The sequence below is a fragment of the Salvelinus fontinalis genome, chromosome 15 (assembly GCF_029448725.1).
Source record: "Salvelinus fontinalis isolate EN_2023a chromosome 15, ASM2944872v1, whole genome shotgun sequence".
Lineage (NCBI taxonomy): Eukaryota > Metazoa > Chordata > Actinopteri > Salmoniformes > Salmonidae > Salvelinus > Salvelinus fontinalis.
In genome coordinates, this window is record NC_074679.1 from 41855256 (window position 1) to 41876675 (window position 21420).

Sequence of the window (21420 nt, forward strand, 5' to 3'; positions counted from 1 at the left end):
TGGTGGTTTGTGACTAGTGTGGATCTGAGTGGGACCCCTTAAAGATGCACACTTAAAGATGCACTCCAGGATCTTAAGCACAACAAATTCATAACATATACCACCAATTGGATTCGTAATATATCATACAAATAGAAAAATTGTATACAGTACCAGTCAAAGGTTTGGACACACCTACTCATTCAAGGGTTTTTCTTTATTTTTACTATTTTCTACATTGTCAAAACTATGAAATAACACATATGGAATTATGTAGTAATCAAAAAAGTGTTAAACATATCAAAATATATTTTAGATTCTTCAAAGTAAACAACCTTTGCCTTGATGACAGCTTTGCATTCTCTCAACCAAGTTCATGAGGTAGTCACCTGGAATGATTTTCCTAACAGTCTTGAAGGAGGTCCCGCATATGCTGAACACTTGTTGTCTGCTTTTCCTTCACTCTGCGGTCCAACTCATCCCAAACCATCTCAATTGGGTTGAGGTCGGGTCATTGTGGAGGGCAGGATAAATAGCCCTTACACAGCCTGGTGGTGTATTGGGTCATTGACCTGTTGAAAAATAAATGATAGTCCGACTAAGCACAAACCAGATGGAATGGCGTATGCTGTGGTAGCCCTGCTGGTTAAGTGTGTCTTAAATTCTAAATAAATCACCAGCAGTGTCATCAGCAATGCACCATCACACTTCCTCCTCCATGCTTCACGGTGGGAACCACAAATGCGGAGATCATCCTGTTCACCTACTCTGAATCTCATAAAGACACATTTTTGAAACCAAAAATCTCAAATTTGGACTCATCAGACCAAAGGACAGATTTCCACAGGTCTGATGTCTATTGCTCGTGTTTCTTGGCCCAAGCAAGTCTATTTTTCTTATTGGTGTCCTTTTGTAGTAGTTTCTTTGCAGCAATTCGACCATGAAGGCTTGATTCACACAGTCTCCTCTGAACAGTTGATGTTGAAATGTGTCTGTTACTTAAACTCTGTGAGGTGCAATCTGAAGTGCAGTTATTTGCCAATTTCCGAGGCTGGTATCACTAATGAACTTATCCTCTGCAGCAGAGGTAACTCTGGGTCATCCTGTCTTGTGGCAGTCCTCATGAGAAACAGTTTCCTCATAGTGCTTGATGGTTTTCGCGACTGCACTTGAAGAAACTTTCAAAGTTCGTGAAATTTTCCGGATTGACTGACCTTCATGTCTTAAAGTAATGATGGACTGTCATTTCTCTTTGCTTATTTGAGCTGTTCTTGCCATAATATGGATTTGGTCTTCTACCACAGGGCTATTTTCTGTATACCAACCCTACCTTGTCACAACACAACTGATTGGCTAAAACGCATTAAGAAGGAAATAAATTCCACAAATTAACTTTTAATAAGGCACACCTGTTAATTGAAATTAATTTCAGGTGACTACCTCATTACATTTACATTTAAGTCATTTAGCAGACGCTCTTATCCAGAGCGACTTACAAATTGGAAAGTTCATACATATTCATCCTGGTCCCCTGTGGGGAATGAACCCACAACCCTGGCATTGCAAGCGCCATGCTCTACCAACTGAGCCACACGGGACCAGAGAAAAAATCTCATGAAGCTGGTTGAGAGACTGCCAAGAGTGTGAAAAGCTGCCATCAAGGCACAGGGTGGCTACTTTGAAGAATCTCAAATATAACATATATTTTGATTTGTTTAACACTTTCTTGGTTGCTACATGATTCCATATGTGTTATTTTTTCTCTATCATTCCACAATGTAGAAAATAGTAAAAATAAAGGAAACAGTACTGTATATATACACATAAAATACATAATAATAATAATACTTTTTACAGGACGTAACATATCATACGAAATGAATGACGTGTTACACAATTTGATGACGTAGTACACAAAAAACAACGACCACTTTTGGCTTGTGAGCGCCACTTTCAAAACTATTGGCTGAAATTATACAAAAGTTAGAGAGTTCATCTTTAATTGTACTGTAATCACAGCTGTTGTTCTGACACATATAAAGTTGGGCAGCGATCGTGCTCAACGTGTGTCTTGAACCCCCTCACAGCTGGTGCACTGAAGGGAAAGGAGAAGGTGGGACGGGGTATTTTCCAATATGGTGCTGGTGAGATTACAAAGGCAACAAACAGCTGAGTGACTATCATAATGTCTACCACACAGGACTGATCTCGCACCTCTGGTGCTTAGTGCACAAGGATCAGTGTGTAGTGTGTAGTGTGTGTTAACATTTGTAACTTGGTATCAACTCAACCAATGTTACAACTTTCTAATCAGGTTTTTACCTATGTAACTTCTATCAGTAAAGATACTTTACAGCATGGAAAAAAATGGGTAATAACATGGTAATAAAGATGGAAACTAGTTGTAATTTATTTAAGTGCTACCGCGTTAGGTACTACAAGAATAACTCAAATATAATGCAAGGTTAAGAATACAGTACAGCTCTTGTGACCTATCCAGTGTGTTCTATTTCTATTATAACCTGTGCCACATAACACTGATTGCATGGTAGCGTTCACCATTAATATTATCGCTAAATTGACGTGCATGTTGTCTTTGAAGATCTTTTTTTCTCTTTAAACACAATAACAATGCCCCCCCCCCCCCCCCCCCCCCCCCACAGATTCAGCCTTCAAGCAACAACAGCATTTGTTTGTAGTTAAGTACACACAGCTATTAGATGTTTATGAGTTAAATCAAAAGCTTTTGATTTAAAGCTTTTTCCCAATAAAACCACACCACGTGACTGTTCTCAGAACCTTACTTTATGCTAACGTCAGCGTAGCTACAGCCGGAACTTCATCCCTGCCACAAACACAACATCACGACTAAATCGGCCGGTCGGTTGACCGTAGAAATAGAAAGAGTTAAACAGATCCAATTCTAAATGACTTTTGACTGTCCATTTTTGGCCGTGCAATCTGTGTGTCAATCCATTCTATTTCTGTGGCCTATTGGTCCTGAGTTGACAAAACCTATCTTTCACCCCTAAACATCAGCTTCCTTCCTCTGAAGTTAAGTGAACCGAACTCCTGTGGTGCTTTTGAGCTGTCACTACACTGACCATAGTCAGGCTAAACACCATAGACCTCTATTGACTATGTAAAGCGCTTTGAGTACCTCAGTAGGTAGAAAGCACTGTATAAATCAAATCCTTTCATTCATTAGAGGCCTCTGATGTGGTGGGAAGCATGTCCATTGACCCAGCAGAGGGTTGGAGTGTTGGAGGGTGGAAGTCTCTCCAGGGACTCTACGAACACTATGAACCCCAGGCGAGAGGGGTGTGTGTGGGCCTCAATAGTGACAAGTGACAGCCTCCACCTCCACCCAGAGAGGCGCTTAAACAGGCAGTCAATCCTCTTCTATTGAATCATATGATCAAATGGGGTGGTATGAAGTCCAGCACAATGTACAGTTCACACATTGCACGCACGCATGCAGGTATACATACACACACACACACACACACACACACACACACACACACACACACACACACACACACACACACACACACACACACACACACACACACACACACACACACACACACACACACACACACACACACACACACACACACACACACACACACACACACACACACACACACAGAGAAACTAGACCCTTTAACCTATAATAAATAGTAAATGCCTTTACCAGAGGACCAATGATCCTTGATGAATGACTGGGCTGGCAGGTGTTTAAGATCAGTGAAAGTGATTTCATTAATTTATCCCTCCCCAGTCTCTGATTGCAGCTGGTAGTCAGATGCAGAGCAGTGTGACATTGCCGAAATTCCCAATGACACACCACCCCTCTCTCACCTGTGACCTCTCAGCCTATGTCTGAGGTGACGAAATCCCCTAAAACACAAACAGACACACGTGCAGAAACATTCACACACACCCTCCGCGTGATAGCCTAACAACTCCTGTCAGAATGGTGGAACAGAGCAAGAGGTTTGGATTAAATTGAACGATTAAGAAAATATGAAATCCCTACCTTTGAGCATGCCCTGCATATCCCACCTTCTTTCACTTATACTCCAAGCTCTGCCTCTATCTCTCTCATCTCGCTGCCCTGGGGTGTATATTAAACTAAAGAGACAGTAGAGTTAACCGGACTACCCTCAAACCTAGGAGATGATCCCCCAACAGCTGAGCCCAGAGGCAGGAAGTTAGGGAGGTCTGAATGGAGAGGAGAGGAGATGAGGACACATCCTGGGGAAGACAAGCACATCTGCAGAGATAAGAGTACAGAGGAAAGAACAAATCACTTACCACCCCATTCCCCTCAAGAAGTCATCAAATTAACCCCCAAACAGGAAGGAATGTAATGATTTAGATTAAACTAATGAATAGATCATATGAACAGATGTATGAATGAATACCGGATGTATGAATGAATGGATTTAGAGAATATATGCTATTATTAATTTAATAGAGATATAACCAGCAGTGGTGTAAAGTGGTGTAAAGTACTTAAGCAGTGGTGTAAGTAAAAATACTTTAAAGTACTACTTAAGTTGTTTTTTGGGGTATCTGTACTTTACTATTTATATTTTTTAACAACTTTTACTTTTACTTCACTACATTCCTCAAGATAATATTTTTAAGTACTTAAGTATCAAAAGTAAATGGAATTTCTAAAAGTAAAATGGTCCAATTCACACCCTTATCAAGAGAACATCCCCGGTCGTCCCTACTGCCTCTGATCTGGCAGACTCACTAAACACAAATGCTTCGTTTGTAAATTATGTCTGAGTCTTCGAGTGTGCCCCTGGCTATCTGTCAATACTTTTGGACGTCACTCAAATATTGCGTAATCCATGATGATGTAGGCCTACTTGGTTTGTGCCACTACTTGTGTGATCCTGCTTGGTTACAGAGTTTGAGAGAAGCAACTTCATTGTAACCTCATCATCGAATTCACGCGTGTCCTTGGATGAGGAGTTTAAATGCAGTCCAAAAAGTAGGATTACAATGGGAAAGTATAGCCCACTTGTATCCATCTTCTCAGTCTATCCACTATCAGATTTTTTTTCATAAACATGCTTATCTAAATACTCCTCAGTTCTTTTTCAAGCACACTCATCCGTTTTTCCCGGATCAGACAGAGGGGATTTTCCTAATAGCGATGCTTCGGCCAGATAAGCGCTAATGCGTGAGCAATTTTCCAAAAGCAGCAAGTGGGTGTGTAAATACAGTATATGTTGTCATTCGGGAGTTTTTCCTAGACACTGATCTAAGGTACGTTTTGAGTTTCCCCTGCCCTTAATTTGGGGAGTTTAAGCTGGTCCTAGATCTGTGCATATGTGTTTGATAGGAAGCCTACAGGTGGGAGGGGTCAGAAAGCGCACGAATGAAGGGAGGTAAAAGGACGAGAGAGAAGGAGGCTTGGGTAGGGGGAGAACAGTCATTCAGATTCTGCTGCGCTTGAAACGCAAGCCACCTTCCTCGCATTTTTGCGTCGCAATAACTTCTTACCAACTGACTGAAATCAAAACTTTTTCCCGGCAAAACTGTAACCCATTTCAACGTCTGGAAAATAACGGCAGGCTCATGGATGCGCCTGGAAGTGTCTTATCGCATTTACAAGAATGATAAAGGGAATAGCAGCTGCTTTTGGACATATTTGAAAGGAATATAAGTGCTATCAATCAGGGGACTAATAATATAGATGTTGAAGTGACGGTTTGAGATACCGTCTCACATCCCGCTGTAGCCTAACTATGGGTCGATAGTATGGACTTATCCGATTCTGGAGAGGAAGAGTGCGTCACGGCTGATAGGAATTTACTTCCACACTATTCGTGTGGAATAAAAGTTCATTGACAAACGGGAGGATTCTGCCGCATTACTTTTTTGTTGTTTCTTGCGAAGGCATGGCGGGACCAGTTCTGTTTCTTGTGCTGTGGGTCTTGACATGGTTCGGGGAGGTTCGGTGCGCTTCGTACCCGCAGCGGTATAATCTCTATTCGGGACAGACCCAGGCGCAGCCACAGAACGGCGCCCGGGCAGCGAGCAGACACAGGTAACACACACACACGCACGCACACACACACACACACACACACACACACACACACACACACACACACACACACACACACACACACACACACACACACACACACACACACACACACACACACACACACACACACACACACACACACACTCTCTCTCTCTCTCTCTCGCCGCACTCACTCTCATGTCAAAGGGTACCAAACACTCACTCTCATCGCACTCAATCTCACGTCAAAGGTTACCAAACATCTGGAAGGAGCTGATGCTGATGCGTCAGCGACAGATCCCAATTCTGTGAAAGGAGTTGCCTTGAAATGTGTGTCTCATTTGCAGTGCAGGTGTAACATGATAAAGGAATTTAGCAGTAAAGAAAACAAGAGATTGTGTTTAAATGACCCACAGCCATTATTCTCTATGAGAAACTGAACTATGAGATGTTTTAAGACCAAAGTGCGTTTTTCTTTTTCTCCCATGTAGTCTAAACTCTAAACATCAAAGATTGTCAGCTAGAGTAGTCTCTCCCTCTCTCTCTCTGCTCTCTATCTCTCTCGCCCCCTCTCTCTCTCTCTCTCTGTGTGGCTGTTAGTGAGAGTAAATGTAACACAGATGAGCAGTCCTTCTCTCATCCAAATGTTCCATGAAAACTGTCTCTTTCCCCCACACTGAGCAGATCTGAAAGGAGCTCTATGGGGGAGCCACAGTGTCTAACAACCCCAGCGAAAATTAATCAGGCCCGGTGTTGCAATAGATGCTACAATATAGGTATTGCTACAATGCTACAAAAGATCTGTTTCGGTAACCTTCACAACTGTCTTCAGCCATATTGATGATTTTCTGCCCTCATAAGAGCAGTACTCACAGTCACACATGGACAGAGATACACTTGCTTTGTTATGTTTTCTCTCTTTCACTCTGCCTCTCTATGTATCCCTCCCTCCCTCTCTCTCCCTCCTCATCCCCCTCTCTCTCCCTCTCCATCCCTCTTTGTTTTCTCTCTCTCTGTCCCATACAAACACACAGGCACACAAACACACACAGACACACACACAAACGCACCACCAACCTACAGATATGTCTGGGTTATGTCTGGGCTAGCACAGACTGGAATATGTTCCGGGAATATAAATGCCACATCAATCGCCGGCTTTATTAATAAATCATAAACGATGTTGTCCGCACAGTGACCGTACGTATGTATCCCAATCAGAAGTCATGCATTACAAGCAACATCCGCACTGAGCTAAAGGCTAGAACTGCCACTTTCAAGGAACGGGACACTAATCCGGACGCTTATAAGAAAACATGCTACACCCTCCGATGAGCTGTCAATACAGGACCAAGATTGAATCTTTCAACACCAGCTCTGATGCCTGTCGGATGTGGCAGGGCTTGCAAACAAAAGGGAAACACAGCCGCGAGCTGTCCAGTGACGCGAGCCTACCAGACGAGCTAAATACCTTCGATGCTCGCTTCGAGGACAGCAAAACTGAACCATGCGTGAGAGCACCAGCTGTTCCATACAAGTGTGTGATCACGCTCTCTGTAGCCCATGTGAGTAAGACTTTTAAACAGGTTAACATTCACAAGGTCACAGGGCCAGACAGATTATCAGGACGCGTACTCAGACCATGCGCTGACCAGCTGGCAAGTGTCTTCACTGACATGTTCAACCTCTCCCTGACACAGTCTGTAATACCTACATGTTTCAAGCAGATCACTACAATCCCTGTGCCCAAGAACACCAAGGTAACCTGTCTAAATGACTATCGCCCCATTGCACTCACATCTGTAGCCATGAAATGCTTTGAAAGGCTGGTCATGGATCACATCAACACCATCCCAGACATCCTGGACCCACTCCAGTTCGCATATCGCCCCAACAGATCCACAAATGACGTAATCTCTATTGCTCCACACTGCCCTTTCCCACCTGGACAAATGGAACACCTATGTAAGAATGCTGATTTTTGCCTACAGCTCAGTGTTTAACACCATAGTGCCCTTCAAGCCATAGTGCCCTTCATCACTAAGCTAAGGACCCTGGGATTAAACACCTTCCTCTGCAACTGGATCCTGGACTTCCTGATGGGCCGTCCCCAGCTGGTGTGGGCAGGCAACAACACACTGACCCTCAACACGGGGTTCTTTCAGGGGTGCGTGCTTAGTCCCCCGTTGTACTCCCTGTTCACCCACAACTGCGTGCCCGTGCACGACTCCAACACCATCATTAAGTTTGCCTACGATACGACGGTGGTAGGCCTGATCACCAACGACGATGAGACAGCCTACAGGGAGAAGGTCAGAGACCTGGCATTTTGATGCCAGGACAACAACCTCACCCTCAACGTCAGCAAGACAAAGGAGCTGATCGTGAACTACAGGCACACCCCCATTCACATCGACAGGGCTGTAGTGGAGCGGGTCGATAGCTTCAAGTTCCTCAGTGTCCACATCACTAAGGACCTATCATGGTCCAAACACACCAACACAGTTGTGAAGAAGGCACGACAACACCTCTTCCCCTTCAGGAGGCTGAAAATATTTGGCATTGGCCCTCAGATCCTCAAAAAGTTCTATAGCTGCAGAGGATCTTGAATGGCTGCATCACCGCTTGGTTTGGCAGTCCATCACTGGGGCTCCCTGCCATCCAGGACCTCTATACCAGGCATCGTCAGAGGAAAGCCCTAAAAATTGTCAAAGACTCCAGCCACCCAAGTCATAGATTGTTCTCTCTGCTACCGCACGGCAAGCGGTACCGGAGCGGCAAGTCTGGGACCAAAAGGCTCCTGAACAGCTTCTACCCCCAAGTCGTAAGACTGCTGAACAGTTCATCAAATGGCTATCTGGACAATGTTTGTTTTTTTGCACTGATTTTCTTGTACTGGCTCTATGGACACTCACTGGACTCTACCCACACACTCAGACATACTACACTGACACTCCAACATACACGTACGCACACATTAAGAGTACATTTTTGCTTACTGTAATTTCGTTAGTTATGCTCGAATTTTCCCTCCATCTTGTGGCAACATCAGTCCAATAGTTTAAGTCCAATAGTTTATTTTATTTTTCCTAAGAAAAAGAGATATGCTCTCTTTTGTATATCTTACCTATCATATGAACATCCATTTCTCTGACTCATATAAGATTTCCTCGAGGTTGCTCTGATGTCCAAAATATTTTAAATCAACATTTTTGTAATATGTAACTTTGTAAGTTGCATGTATTTGAAAATATCTACATTGGTCAGTTCAAAATTGCTTTTTAATTCTGTCATGGAAACATCTATTTCCTCTTACCAATTCATTTACGGTTTCTATGCCTTTAGCTTTCCATGTTGACCAATTTATCGAAGGAATTATGTAAAGCTATCCTAGAATTGGACATGGTTGTGTTTTTAGAGCGTGATATTGGTTCTTGTAGAATACGTTTCATTTTTCCCCCATATTGTTATAGTGTTCTTAGCTATGAAGTTGTTAATGTTCTTAGCTTTATCCTTTGAAAATTCTGGGAATGAACATGCACGTCTTCAGTATGTACCCATTGTTTCTCTTTAGTGCATTTAACTATATGTCGTAAGTAAAAGCCTTGGGTAGCGAGTTGATACAATTCCAAGCCTGGAAGGTTAAAATCACCCTCAGACTTAGGGAGATGGAAAACGTTCCCTTTTATTCTATGGTTTTTATTTTCCCACATAAAGTCTGTTTTGACCGAGTATACTTTTTTAAAGAATGTCTTCGTGGGGTGATTGGTATTACTGAAAAGACTTACAAAATCTTTGGCAGCCATGCCATTCTAAAGAGGTTTATTCTACCTGGAAGATTCATAGGAAGGTTATTCCATTTAATTAGATCTGTTTTCATTTTGTTGAGTAATGGAATACAGTTATCTTTATATATTTGTTGTTTGTTGTCACTTATTAAACATTAAGTATTTCATATTTTTTGTGGTCCACTTAAAGGATTTCTGTAGTTTGTGAGTTACTCTTTTTATTTTTCCTATTGCCATTATTTAATTTTTTTGTCTTCTGAATGACTGAATGGCCAATGGGATTTGACTCGTGATGCATGCATCAAATATACATTTTAAAGGAAAAGCCACAAACCATAATCAAATTTATCAAAGAATGCAGGAGTCAGATGAAACAGAAAGATGAACTGCGCAGGGCCCTCTGCTAAACTCTCATGTTCTGCTCAGCCAAATATTTGAGCTCTCATGTCAGCTCTCATCTCAATTGTGTGGGCAGACAACACTTGCTGATAATAAGGTGTAAGTCTTGGAACTTTCCCAGGGTGTATGATTTTCTGTCCACTTTATAAACGGTAAATGTACACTTTACATTTCCCACGAGCTGATGTGCCACGAGTGTTTTTCCAAAATATGACTCATTGTACTAGAAAATGTAGGCAAATTACCTACTTTGAAGAAGGAAAAAAAATAATTGATAAAAAATCCTTTGAAGTGAGACACAGGTATGGATGACACCAGTCCAGCCCCTACACCATGCTGCTGACAGGTTTCTAATGGTTAATAATGCCCAGACACAGTGGCCCAAGGGCTTGACTGGTCCACAGATTTATGAAGGGTCACCAGAGGAGGTGACCAGAGGTCAGAGGTCAAGAGTCAAGGGACAATGGTCAAAACACAGGTGTCCTGTTAAAATGATGACCTCCACCTGGACACAGTACTAGGAGGGCAGGGAGAAGTTCTTTGTTGACACAGATGCAGGATCAGCTAACCCTCGCCTAATCCTTCTTTGGAGCAGGGGTGCACAACACCTTGAAGGTTGCAGTGTCTGCTGGTCTTTTCATCTTTGCTTTCTAATCTGAGACTGATTACCTCATACCCGGACAACATGTGTGGTGTTTCTAGTTGATCAATGACATTCTCTGGAGAAAGGGTCACCAGCAGGACTGTGGCTCAAGTGTGCTAGAGTTGGTCACCCCTGATTTAACAACATATTGCCAGCCATATTGAAACCTGGCAAGGGGAATCGGTGTGAAAAGGCAATATGTTAATAGCACTATTGACAAAGCTCAGTGGGAAAACATTGTGATGCTGACTCTCTCTGACTCTGAAAATGAATCAGACAATGAGTACATCTCTGATTTAAGTAAAAACATTTCAATTGAACCAGACATTTTAGAGTTTTCTGATGAAAATGTTGGGGGGAAAACGGTGTCATTGTCACAGAAGAAGTTGACAGAGTTTTGAAATCCGTGGAATGCCCAGTGGAAGCAGAGAGATGATCGCCAAAATGCAGAGAGAATCCAAAAAGAGAACACAGAAAGAAGGCTGTTGTATAAAACATATGTCTCTGGATCTTCAAACTAAGGGCAACCATGGCATCCATGATAGAGTGAGAAGACCTCATCCATGTCTACAGCTACATTTTTAGATATTATACATTTCTAATTTTGTCAAATTCATTTTCATTGCAAGTTAAAGCGTACTGTTAGCTAGCTAGCTAAAGTTAGCGTTTGATAAAAAACGGTAACTGTGACCCTAACTGTCCATTGTTTTATTAGAAAAAAATATGGCCCTTTTTAATGTCCACTTATGATGCTGTATATAGCTTTACACATATTAAAACAAAATAGATAAGTAATATGTCCAGCTTTTTCTGCTATGCTTGCAGATGTGCATAATATGCTGCGACCGTAATCAAAATGTGTTTGTCTTGCGACCCTAATTTAATAACTCCAAATAACAAAAACGTAGCTATAGGTTGTTGTAACATTTCAACTTTTAAACATGTTTATTTTTATTTTTGCACTGCTTGGATCACCGGTGCAGATGAATGCAGCCTTGCTGTATGGTGCACTCAAAATGTAGTTGAATAGCCTACTTAGGCTACTGCTGTAATAGGCCTACATGTTTCTCTTTTGCATGGTGTTTTGTTTTTTGGTTATTTATTGTCAAGCTTTAAAAACCAAAGCCAGACAGCAACATTTTAGTAGCCTAGCTAAGACTGTGGCATGTGTCTGTACACAAACACTGTAAACGGGACACACGAAAGCAGCGTAATTGAAGGTGAATTCACCGAGTACATCACTCTGCAATTTCATCAACTGTTGACTCATTTAGACTTGCTTGTGTGTCCTATTCAGCACGCGGGTCTTGTGTTTGAAACATGTGCGCTAGCCTATTAACCATGTAATGACTGACTTGTGATTATTGCCCTTGCTAGTTTGATTGTATTGACATTCCCAGCCTTAGTTACATTCGTCCGTTTCAGTTCAAAATATTGAAACTGAAACAGTGCTTCCCGAATAGGTGGAGGCAGCAAACAATGTACCAGGCCAGCTGTGATTTACAACCTGATAGCAATGTTGTTTGGACTACCAAGAAACGTGTTGGTGAATTATATTAATCATGCATTGAACTGCCTCTCAAGTGATATCTATTCTGCCGACAATGCCTTATTGTACGTCATGGAATTTTGAGTGAAATATAACCTATTTTTAAAACCTCTTACGAAGTTTGTTTTGAAGCATAAACTGGGAATTTGATATTTTTGACTGATATTATGAGTGTCTGTTTCATATCTGCAAAGTAGTTAAAAAGCTGTCAGTTCCACTTTAATTTCCTCTCTGTCTCAGGTTCTCCAAGTTTTCTTTGGAATGTGTAACTCTTTGTCATGGCCTATGTAATTCTGGAATTCCGGTCAGGCTCATTCAGATGATGTGGTTGGTGGACAGTTTATTTTCCCTGTGTGTGTGTGTGTTTTTGCATGAGTCTGTGCGAGGGAGATCCCTACCTTTGTCAGTGTGTATAGTTGTCAATATTGTTTGTGTGACATTGTGTTAGTTTAGTGTGTATTGTATCACCTCTTAGTGTGTATTCAGGCCCTGATGGCAGGTGTGGGAGCTACCTTTAGACCTATGTTTATTACAGTCCATCAGTGTTAGGTATTGGGAATGGGGGATACCTAGTCAGTTGGCCAACTGAATGTATTCAACTGTAATGTGTCTTCTGAATTTAACCCAACCCCTCTGAATCAGAGCGGTGCGGGGGGGGGGCTGCCTTAATCAACATCCACAAGCACCCGGGGAACAGTAGGTCAACTGCCTTGCTCAGGAGCAGGACGGCAGATTTTTTTTACCTTGTCAGCTCAGGGATTCAATCCAGCAACCTTCTGGTTAGTGGCCCAACGCTCTAACCACTAGGCTACCTGCTGCCCAGTGTGTGTTATCCTCTTTATAGGCCTATAGTATATCACCTGTCTTTTAGGGTCTTTTAGTACATATAATTAGTCATTCTCAGCTAGTTAGGTCGTTGGTGATAGAATTTGATGACCTTGTCTTCTCCTTTTTATCATACCTCTCTTTCTCTTTGACCCACTTTCTTCTCTTTCTGTTTTCCATCTCTTATATTTCTTTCTCACTCTCCATCCCTCCCTTAACCTCACTAGGGTATGTGGGACGGTAGCGTCGTCCCACCTCGTTAACAGCCAGTGAAACTGCAGGGCGCCAAATTCAAAACAACAGAAATCCTATAATTTTTAATTCCTCAAACATACAAGTATTTTACACCATTTTAAAGATACACTTGTTGTAAATCCAGCAAAAGTGTCCGATTTCAAAAGAGTTTTACGACGAAAGCACACCAAACGATTATGTTAGGTTAGAGCCAAGTCACAGAAAAAGACAGCCATTTTTCCAGCCAAAGAGAGTAGTAACAAAAAGCAGAAATAGAGATAAAATTAATCACTAACCTTTGATGATCATCATCAGATAACATACATAGGACTTCATGTTACACAATACATGTATGTTTTGTTCGGAAAAGTTCATAGTATATCCAAAAATCTTAGTTTAGGCGGGACGCTACTGTCTCACTTGGCAAAAAGCCAGAGAAAATGCAGAGCGCCAAATTCAAATTAATTACTATAAAAATTACTATAAAAATCAAACCTTCATTAAATCACACATGAAAGATACCAAATTAAAGCTACACTGGTTGTGAATCGATCCAACATGTCAGAATTCAAATAGGCTTTTCGGCGAAAGCAAACGATGCTATTATCTGAGGAAAGCACCATTGTAAACAAAGAGAGAGAAGCATATTTCAACCCTGCAGGCATGACACGAAACGCAGAAATAAAAATATAATTCATGCCTTACCTTTGACGAGCTTCTGTTGTTGGCACTCCAATATGTCCCATAAACATCACAAATGGTTCTTTTGTTCGATTAATTCCGTCGATATACACTGCTCAAAAAAATAAAGGGAACACTTAAACAACACAATGTAACTCCAAGTCAATCACACTTCTGTGAAATCAAACTGTCCACTTAGGAAGCAACACTGATTGACAATGCATTTCACATGCTGTTGTGCAAATGGAATAGACAAAAGGTGGAAATTATAGGCAATTAGCAAGACACCCCCAATAAAGGAGTGATTCTGCAGGTGGTGACCACAGACCACTTCTCAGTTCCTATGCTTCCTGGCTGATGTTTTGGTCACTTTTGAATGCTGGCGGTGCTCTCACTCTAGTGGTAGCATGAGACGGAGTGACCAAAACATCAGCCAGGAAGCATAGGAACTGAGAAGTGGTCTGTGGTCACCACCTGCAGAATCACTCCTTTATTGGGGGTGTCTTGGTAATTGCCTATAATTTCCACCTTTTGTCTATCCATTTACACAACAGCATGTGAAATTTATTGTCAATCAGTGTTGCTTCCTAAGTGGACAGTTTGATTTCACAGAAGTGTGATTGACGTGGAGTTACATTGTGTTGTTTAAGTGTTCCCTTTATTTTTTTGAGCAGTGTATATCCAAAATGTCCATTTATTTGGCGCGTTTGATCCAGATAAACACTGGTTCCAAATTGTGAGGTTACCTGTAAACTTTGCCAAAAAATGTCAAATTACTTTTGTAATACAACTTTAGGTATTTTTTTACATAAATAATCGATAAATTGAAGACGGGATGATCTGTGTTCAATACAGGATTAAAACCAACTGTAGCTAGCTTTCTAGTCACGCACTTCTAACAAACAGGACACTTCGAGTGACCCTCCTTCAAGATGGCCGTACTTCTTCATTACACAAAGGAATAACCTCAACCAATTTCTAAAGACTGTTGACATCCAGTGGAAGCGGTAGGTACTGCAAGAAGGTCCCTTAGAAATCCGGTTTCCCAATGAAAACGCATTGAAAAGAGAGTGACCTCAAAAACGAATCTGAATGGTTTGTCCTCTGGGTTTTGCCTGCTAAATAAGTTATGTTATACTCACAGACATGATTCAAACAGTTTTAGAAACTTCAGAGTGTTTTCTATCCAAAATTCCGAATGCTGCCCCCTACCCAAGAGAAGTTAACTCCCATTTCTCACTTCCCCTTTCTCTCATCTCTTTTTTTGCTCTCTCTCTCCCTCCTCTCCTACCTATGCCCCCCTCCCTTCTGCTGATTCTCACATTATTACACCCTCGAGACACCCAGGCATATTCTACATCCACAATTATGGTAATATAAAACATGCTGCTGCCTCTCATCTCACACAGGGATAAGGCAGGGCAAAGTCTTCACATTCCACTGTGGAGAACAAGCTGTTTCGACCACCCAGGGAACTCTGATTTCGAAATTTCAACCAAAATCGCTATCTCTTTCAGTTTCTCTGTCAATCAATCTATCTCTCTCTCTCTCTCTCTCTCTCTCTCTCTCTCTCTCTCTGTCTCTCTCTCTCTCTCTCCCCTCCCCCTCTGTCGGTCTCTCTTGAATGTGTCAGTGGCTGTTATCTTGGTGCCAGTCTAAACGCTGGCTGCAGTTCTACTCTAAAGTGGTGCCAGCAGTAGGGATAGGTATTAGTGGGACACTGCTGTTTTGTTCAGTCAGATCCTTGACTTCATCGACAGTGTGTTGGTGACGGGGATATAAAACTACACACTTACAGTACGCACGCATGCACCCAGGGACTCATTCACACACACACACACACATACACACACACACACGCACACGCACACACATCAAAGATTTTGGTCAATCATTGAGCCTCCTCATGTTGAAGCTCCTCTGTCAAAGCCTTCCATTCACACCCCAGTCAGTCAGTCTCCTTCCATCTGTGAGTTCCACTGGATGATAAGATGATACAAGAAGCCACTTCTACTGATAACAGCCTTTCTTTTTTGTTTGTCAAAGCCACTGGGTGTGTGTGTGTGCATGTGTTGAAGAGACCTGTCTCGATTGGTTTCTATCTATGTTTGTTTAAACAATCAATTATTGATTAATGCGACTATCCCTTATGTTTCTCCCTCTTTTTCCCTTGCCCCGCTACAAAGTTTCTCCCTGCAGGCAGTCACTGAGTCCAAGGTGCTACAGGAGCTCCTGAAACTTGACCCCAAAAAACCATCTGGGTCAGATGGTTTAGACCCTTTCTTCTTTAAGGTTTCTGCCCCTATCATCGCCAAGCCTATCTCCAACATTTTTAACCTGTCTCTCCCTTCTGGGGAGGTTCCCATTGCCTGGAAGGCAGCCATGGTCCGTCCTTTATTTAAAGGGGGAGATCAAGCCGATCCTAAATGTTATAGGCCTATTTCTATTTTGCCCTGTTTATCAAAAGTGTTGGAAAAACTTGTCAATAATCAACTGACTGGCTTTCTTGATGTCTATAGTATTCTCACTGGTATGCAATCTGGTTTCCGCTCAGGTTATGGATGTGTCACTGCAACCTTAAAGGTCCTCAATGATGTCAACATTGCCCTTCATTCTAAGCAATGTTGTGCTGCTGTTTCTATTGACTTGGCCAAAGCTTTTGATACGGTAGACCATTCCATTCTTGTGGAACGGCTAAGGAGTATTGGTGTCTCTGAGGGGTCTTTGGCCTGGTTTGCTAACTACCACTCTCAAAGAGTACAGTGTATAAAGTCAGAAAATCTGCTGTCTCAGCCGTTGCCTGTCACCAAGGGAGTACCCCAAGGCTCAATCCTAGGCCCCACGCTCTTCTCAATTTACATCAACAACATAGCTCAGGCAGTAGGAAGCTCGGTCATCCATTTATATGCAGATGATACAGTCTTATACTCAGCTGGCCCCTCCCTAGATTTTGTGTTAAATACTCCACACAAAGCTTTCTTTGTGTCCAACAAGCTTTTTCTAGCCTTAACCTTGTTCTGAACACCCCCAAAACAAAGGTAATGTGGTTTGGTAAGAAGAATGCCCCAATCGCCACAGGTGTAATTACTACCTCTGAGGGTTTAGAGCTTGAGGTAGTCACCTCATGCAAGTTCTTGGGAGTATGGCTAGACAGTACACTGTCCTTCTCTCAGCACAAGCTGCAGGCTAAAGTTAAATCTAGACTTGGTTTCCTCTTTCGTAATCTCTCCTTTATTACCCCAACTAACCCTGATTCCCCATCCTACCCATGTTAGATACGGAGGCATAATTTATAGATCGGCAGGTAAGGGTGCTCACGAGCGGCTAGATGTTCTTTACCATTCGGCCATCAGATTTGCCACCAATGCTCCTTATAGGACACATCACTGCACTCTATACTCCTCTGTAAACTGGTCATCCCTATATACCCGTCGCAAGACCCACTGGTTGATGCTTATTTATAAAACCCTCTTAGGCCTCACTCCCCCCCATCTGAGATATCTACTGCAGCCCCCATCCTCCACACACAATACCCATTCTGCCAGTCACATTCTGTTAAAAGTCCCAAAAACACACACATCTCTGGGTCTCTCCTCTTTTCAGTTCGCTGCAGCTAGCGACTGGAACGAGCTGCAACAAACACTCAAACTGGACAGTTTTATCTCCATCTCTTCATTCAAAGACTCAATCATGGACACTCTTACTGACCGTTGTGGCTGCTTTGCGTGATGTATTGTTGTCTCTACCTTCTTGCCCTTTGTGCTGTTGTCTGTGCCCAAGTAATGTTTGTACCATGTCTTATACTGCTACCATGTTGTGTTGCTACCATGTTGTTGTCATGTTGTGTTGCTACCATGCTGTGTTGTCATTTGTTGCTGCCTTGCTATGTTGTTGTCTTAGGTCTCGTAGTGTTGTCTCTCTTGTCGTGATATGTGTTTTGTTCAAAATTTGTATTTGTATTTTTAATCCCAGCCCCCGTCCCCGCAGGAGGCCTTTTGCCTTTTGGTAGGCCGTCATTGTAAATAAATATTTGTTCTTTACTGACTTGCCTAGTTAAATAAAGGTTAGTTAAACAAATTATAAAGAATAAAGAATAATACTACTTTTGTCTTCACAGTACACAATCAGATTATGAGTGAAGTGATACTAGTGACCCATTCCCCTTTTCCTGGGATTCTAAGGCTTTTTAACCCGCCTTCTCTCTCTCTTCACAGCTGTATCACTTTATGACATTCAATACCTCTCTTTTCACTCAGTTAATTCATTATTGTGTACATACAGTAACCCTCTCCTCTTTATCGCTCTATTTTCAGTTGTCTGAGAAGAAGACTCCTCTTTCCACTCTGTCTGGTTCTATTGGTGACACACAGCATGTCCTGGCCATTCTCCACCCGCCTTTCCCCTGCCTCTCCCCCGTCTACCCCTATTTTCCCACTGCCTCCTGTCTCCCCCCTGTCTGTCTGTTTGTTGTGACTGTGAGGCAGCCTAGGGGACCCCTTACAATGCAGTAAAGCTTCCAGTCTGGGTCTAGGAGACAGGGCCTTGTGTTAAGCGCCCTTGCTCCAGACAAGAGCTCTCGTTTCTAGGTTAGTAAGGTGCAGTTGTCTGGGTCAATGGTGCTTTCATTGGGTATTAGTGTGGTGGTTAGGATACCCAGGGTACAGGGCCTGGATGTGGTAGTGTCATTACAACACACGCACATGCACACTCACACACACACACAGTGATCTGTGTGTGAACCACTTGAGGTTGAAATGAATGGAGGCTTTAGATGAGTTCGTAGTCGAGGAGAAGTACCTTCTTTATCTATGCTTTAAATACACCCAGGGAAACTTTAGCACTCTAAACAGTAATTGACGAATTAGATTAAAATACAGCCTCTATATTTTACCCCAAAGTCCCACTTACATTTTGGGTGTGGCTGAATAGGGAATCTGCACAGACTTATACACAGCACATTCTATATGCATTTTGATAAAGGACAGATAGTGAAGGTTGGTATGTCATGTTTTACATTGTGAAAGATCTGCATTGTGTAAGGCTTGGCTCTGTTTCTGGTCACAGTTACTGTGTTGACTGTGTGTTTAAATCATTGTGTATTCCTCAAGGCTCAGTTTACATGCAATATGGGCCTGTACACAGATTTAGAGAGAGAGTGTTTGTGTGTGCATGCAGCTTTTTTTATATCAATATCAAATAATTTCTAGATAACAATTAATTACTGTAATAGATTCCCATAAAATGAGCAAAAATGGCTTTTTAGAAAACTAATTCTCAAGCAAGAATTTTCTGACAAAGTCAGGTCCCAAGGGTGAAATTTTAAAACCCCAAAAATAGTTTTTTTGGTCAATTATACATATGTAGTAACCGTATGGACAAACATTTGTCTTATTTTATTGAGTTTGTCTATAAGGACAATGTTTTGTCCATTTGTCATTTACAATTAAAGTCTGAAGTTTACATACACTTAGGTTGGAGTCATTAAAACTCGTTTTTCAACCACTCCACAATTTTTTGGTTGACAAACTTTAGTTTTGGCAAGTCGGTAAGGACATCTACTTTGTGTATGACACAAGTAATTTTTCCAACAATTGCTAACAGACAGATTATTTCTCTTATAATTCACTGTACCACAATTCCAGTGGGTCAGAAGTGTACATACACTAAGTTGACTGTGCCTTTAAACAGCTTGGACAATTCCAGGAAATCATGTCATAGCTTTAGAAGCTTCTGTTAGGCTAATTTACATAATTTGAGTCAATTGGAGGTGTACCTGTGGATGTATTTCAAGGCATACCTTCAAACTCAGTGCCTCTTTCCTTGACATCATGGGGAAATCAAAAGAGATCAGCCAAAACCTCAGAAAAATAATTGTAGACCTCCACAAGTCTGGTTCACCTTTGGGAGCAATTTCCAAATGCCTGAAGATACCACGTTCATCTGTACAAACAATAGTACGCAAGTATAAACACCGTGGGACCACGCAGCCGTCATACCGCTCAGGAAGGAGACGCATTCTGTCTCCTAGAGATAAACGTACTTTGGTGCGAAATGTGCAAATCAATCCCAGAACAACAGCAAAGGACCTTGTGAAGATGCTGGAGGAATCAGGTACAAAAGTATCTATATTCACAGTAAAATGAGTCCTATATCGACATAACTTGAAAGGCCGCTCAGCAAGGAAGAAGCCACTGCTCCAAAACCGCCATAAAAAAGCCAGACTACGGTTTGCAACTGCACATGGGTACAAATATCTTACTTTTTGGAGAAATGTCCTCTGATCTGATGAAAAAATATAGAACTGTTTGGCCATAATAACCATTGTTATGTATGAAGGAAAAAGGGGGAGGCTTGCAAGCCGAAAACACCATCCCAACCATGAAGCACGGGGGTGACGGCATCATGTTGTGGGGGTGCTTTGCTGCAGGAGGGACTGGTGCACTTCACAAAATAGAAGGCATCATGAGGAGAGAAACTTATGTGGATATATTGAAGCAACATCTCAAGACATCAGTCAGGAAGTTAAAGCTTGGTCGTAAATGGGTCTTCCAAAGGGACAATGACCCCAAGCATTCTATCAAAGTTGTGGCAAAATGGCTGAAGAACAACAAAGTTAAGGTATTGGAGTGGCCATCACAAAGCCCTGACCTCAACCCTATAGAAAATGTGTTAGCTGAACTGAAAAAGCATGTGGGAGCAAGGAGGCCTACAAGCCTGACTCAGTTACACCAGCTCTGTCAGGAGGAATGGGCCAAAATTCACCCAACTTATTGTGGGATGCTTGAGGAAGGCTTCCCGAAACGTTTGACCCAAGTTAAACAACTTAAAGGCAATGCTACCAAATACTAATTGAGTGTATGCAAACTTAGAAGAAAAAAAAAAGCTGAAATAAATCATTCTCCCTACTATTATTCTGACATTTCACATTCTTACTATAAAGTAGTGATCCTAGCTGACCTAAAACAGAAGATTTTTACGAGGATTAAATGTCAGGAATTGTGAAAAACGGAGTTTAAATGTATTTGGCTAAGGTGTATGTAAACTTCCGACTTCAACTGTGTGATCATAGGAAGTCGGTATCTGAACCCAAACGCCAGTGAAACATGGCATAAGAAATGTCCAAATGGCATATATACTGACCAAATGATATATATCACTATGTTAAGCCCTGAATCAACCTAGAAGGTCTATTTGTCTTGTTTGGTCATAAGAATAAGAATTTCTTGTTGATGTTGATTCAGCATGTCCATTTCGTAATGGGAAG

General features: G+C 41.9%; 1 protein-coding gene across 1 annotated transcript in view; it reads left to right on the top strand.

Moving 5' to 3' along the window:
- Window positions 1-5405: 5405 nt before the first annotated feature.
- Window positions 5406-21420, top strand: part of LOC129811998 (EMILIN-1-like) — a 63941-nt gene continuing 47926 nt past the window's right edge. Inside the window, exon 1 of the mRNA XM_055863866.1 lies at window positions 5406-6055. Within this exon, the coding sequence (XP_055719841.1) occupies window positions 5907-6055 (149 nt within the window). The 5' untranslated portion in view covers window positions 5406-5906. The remainder of the gene's footprint in view (window positions 6056-21420) is intronic.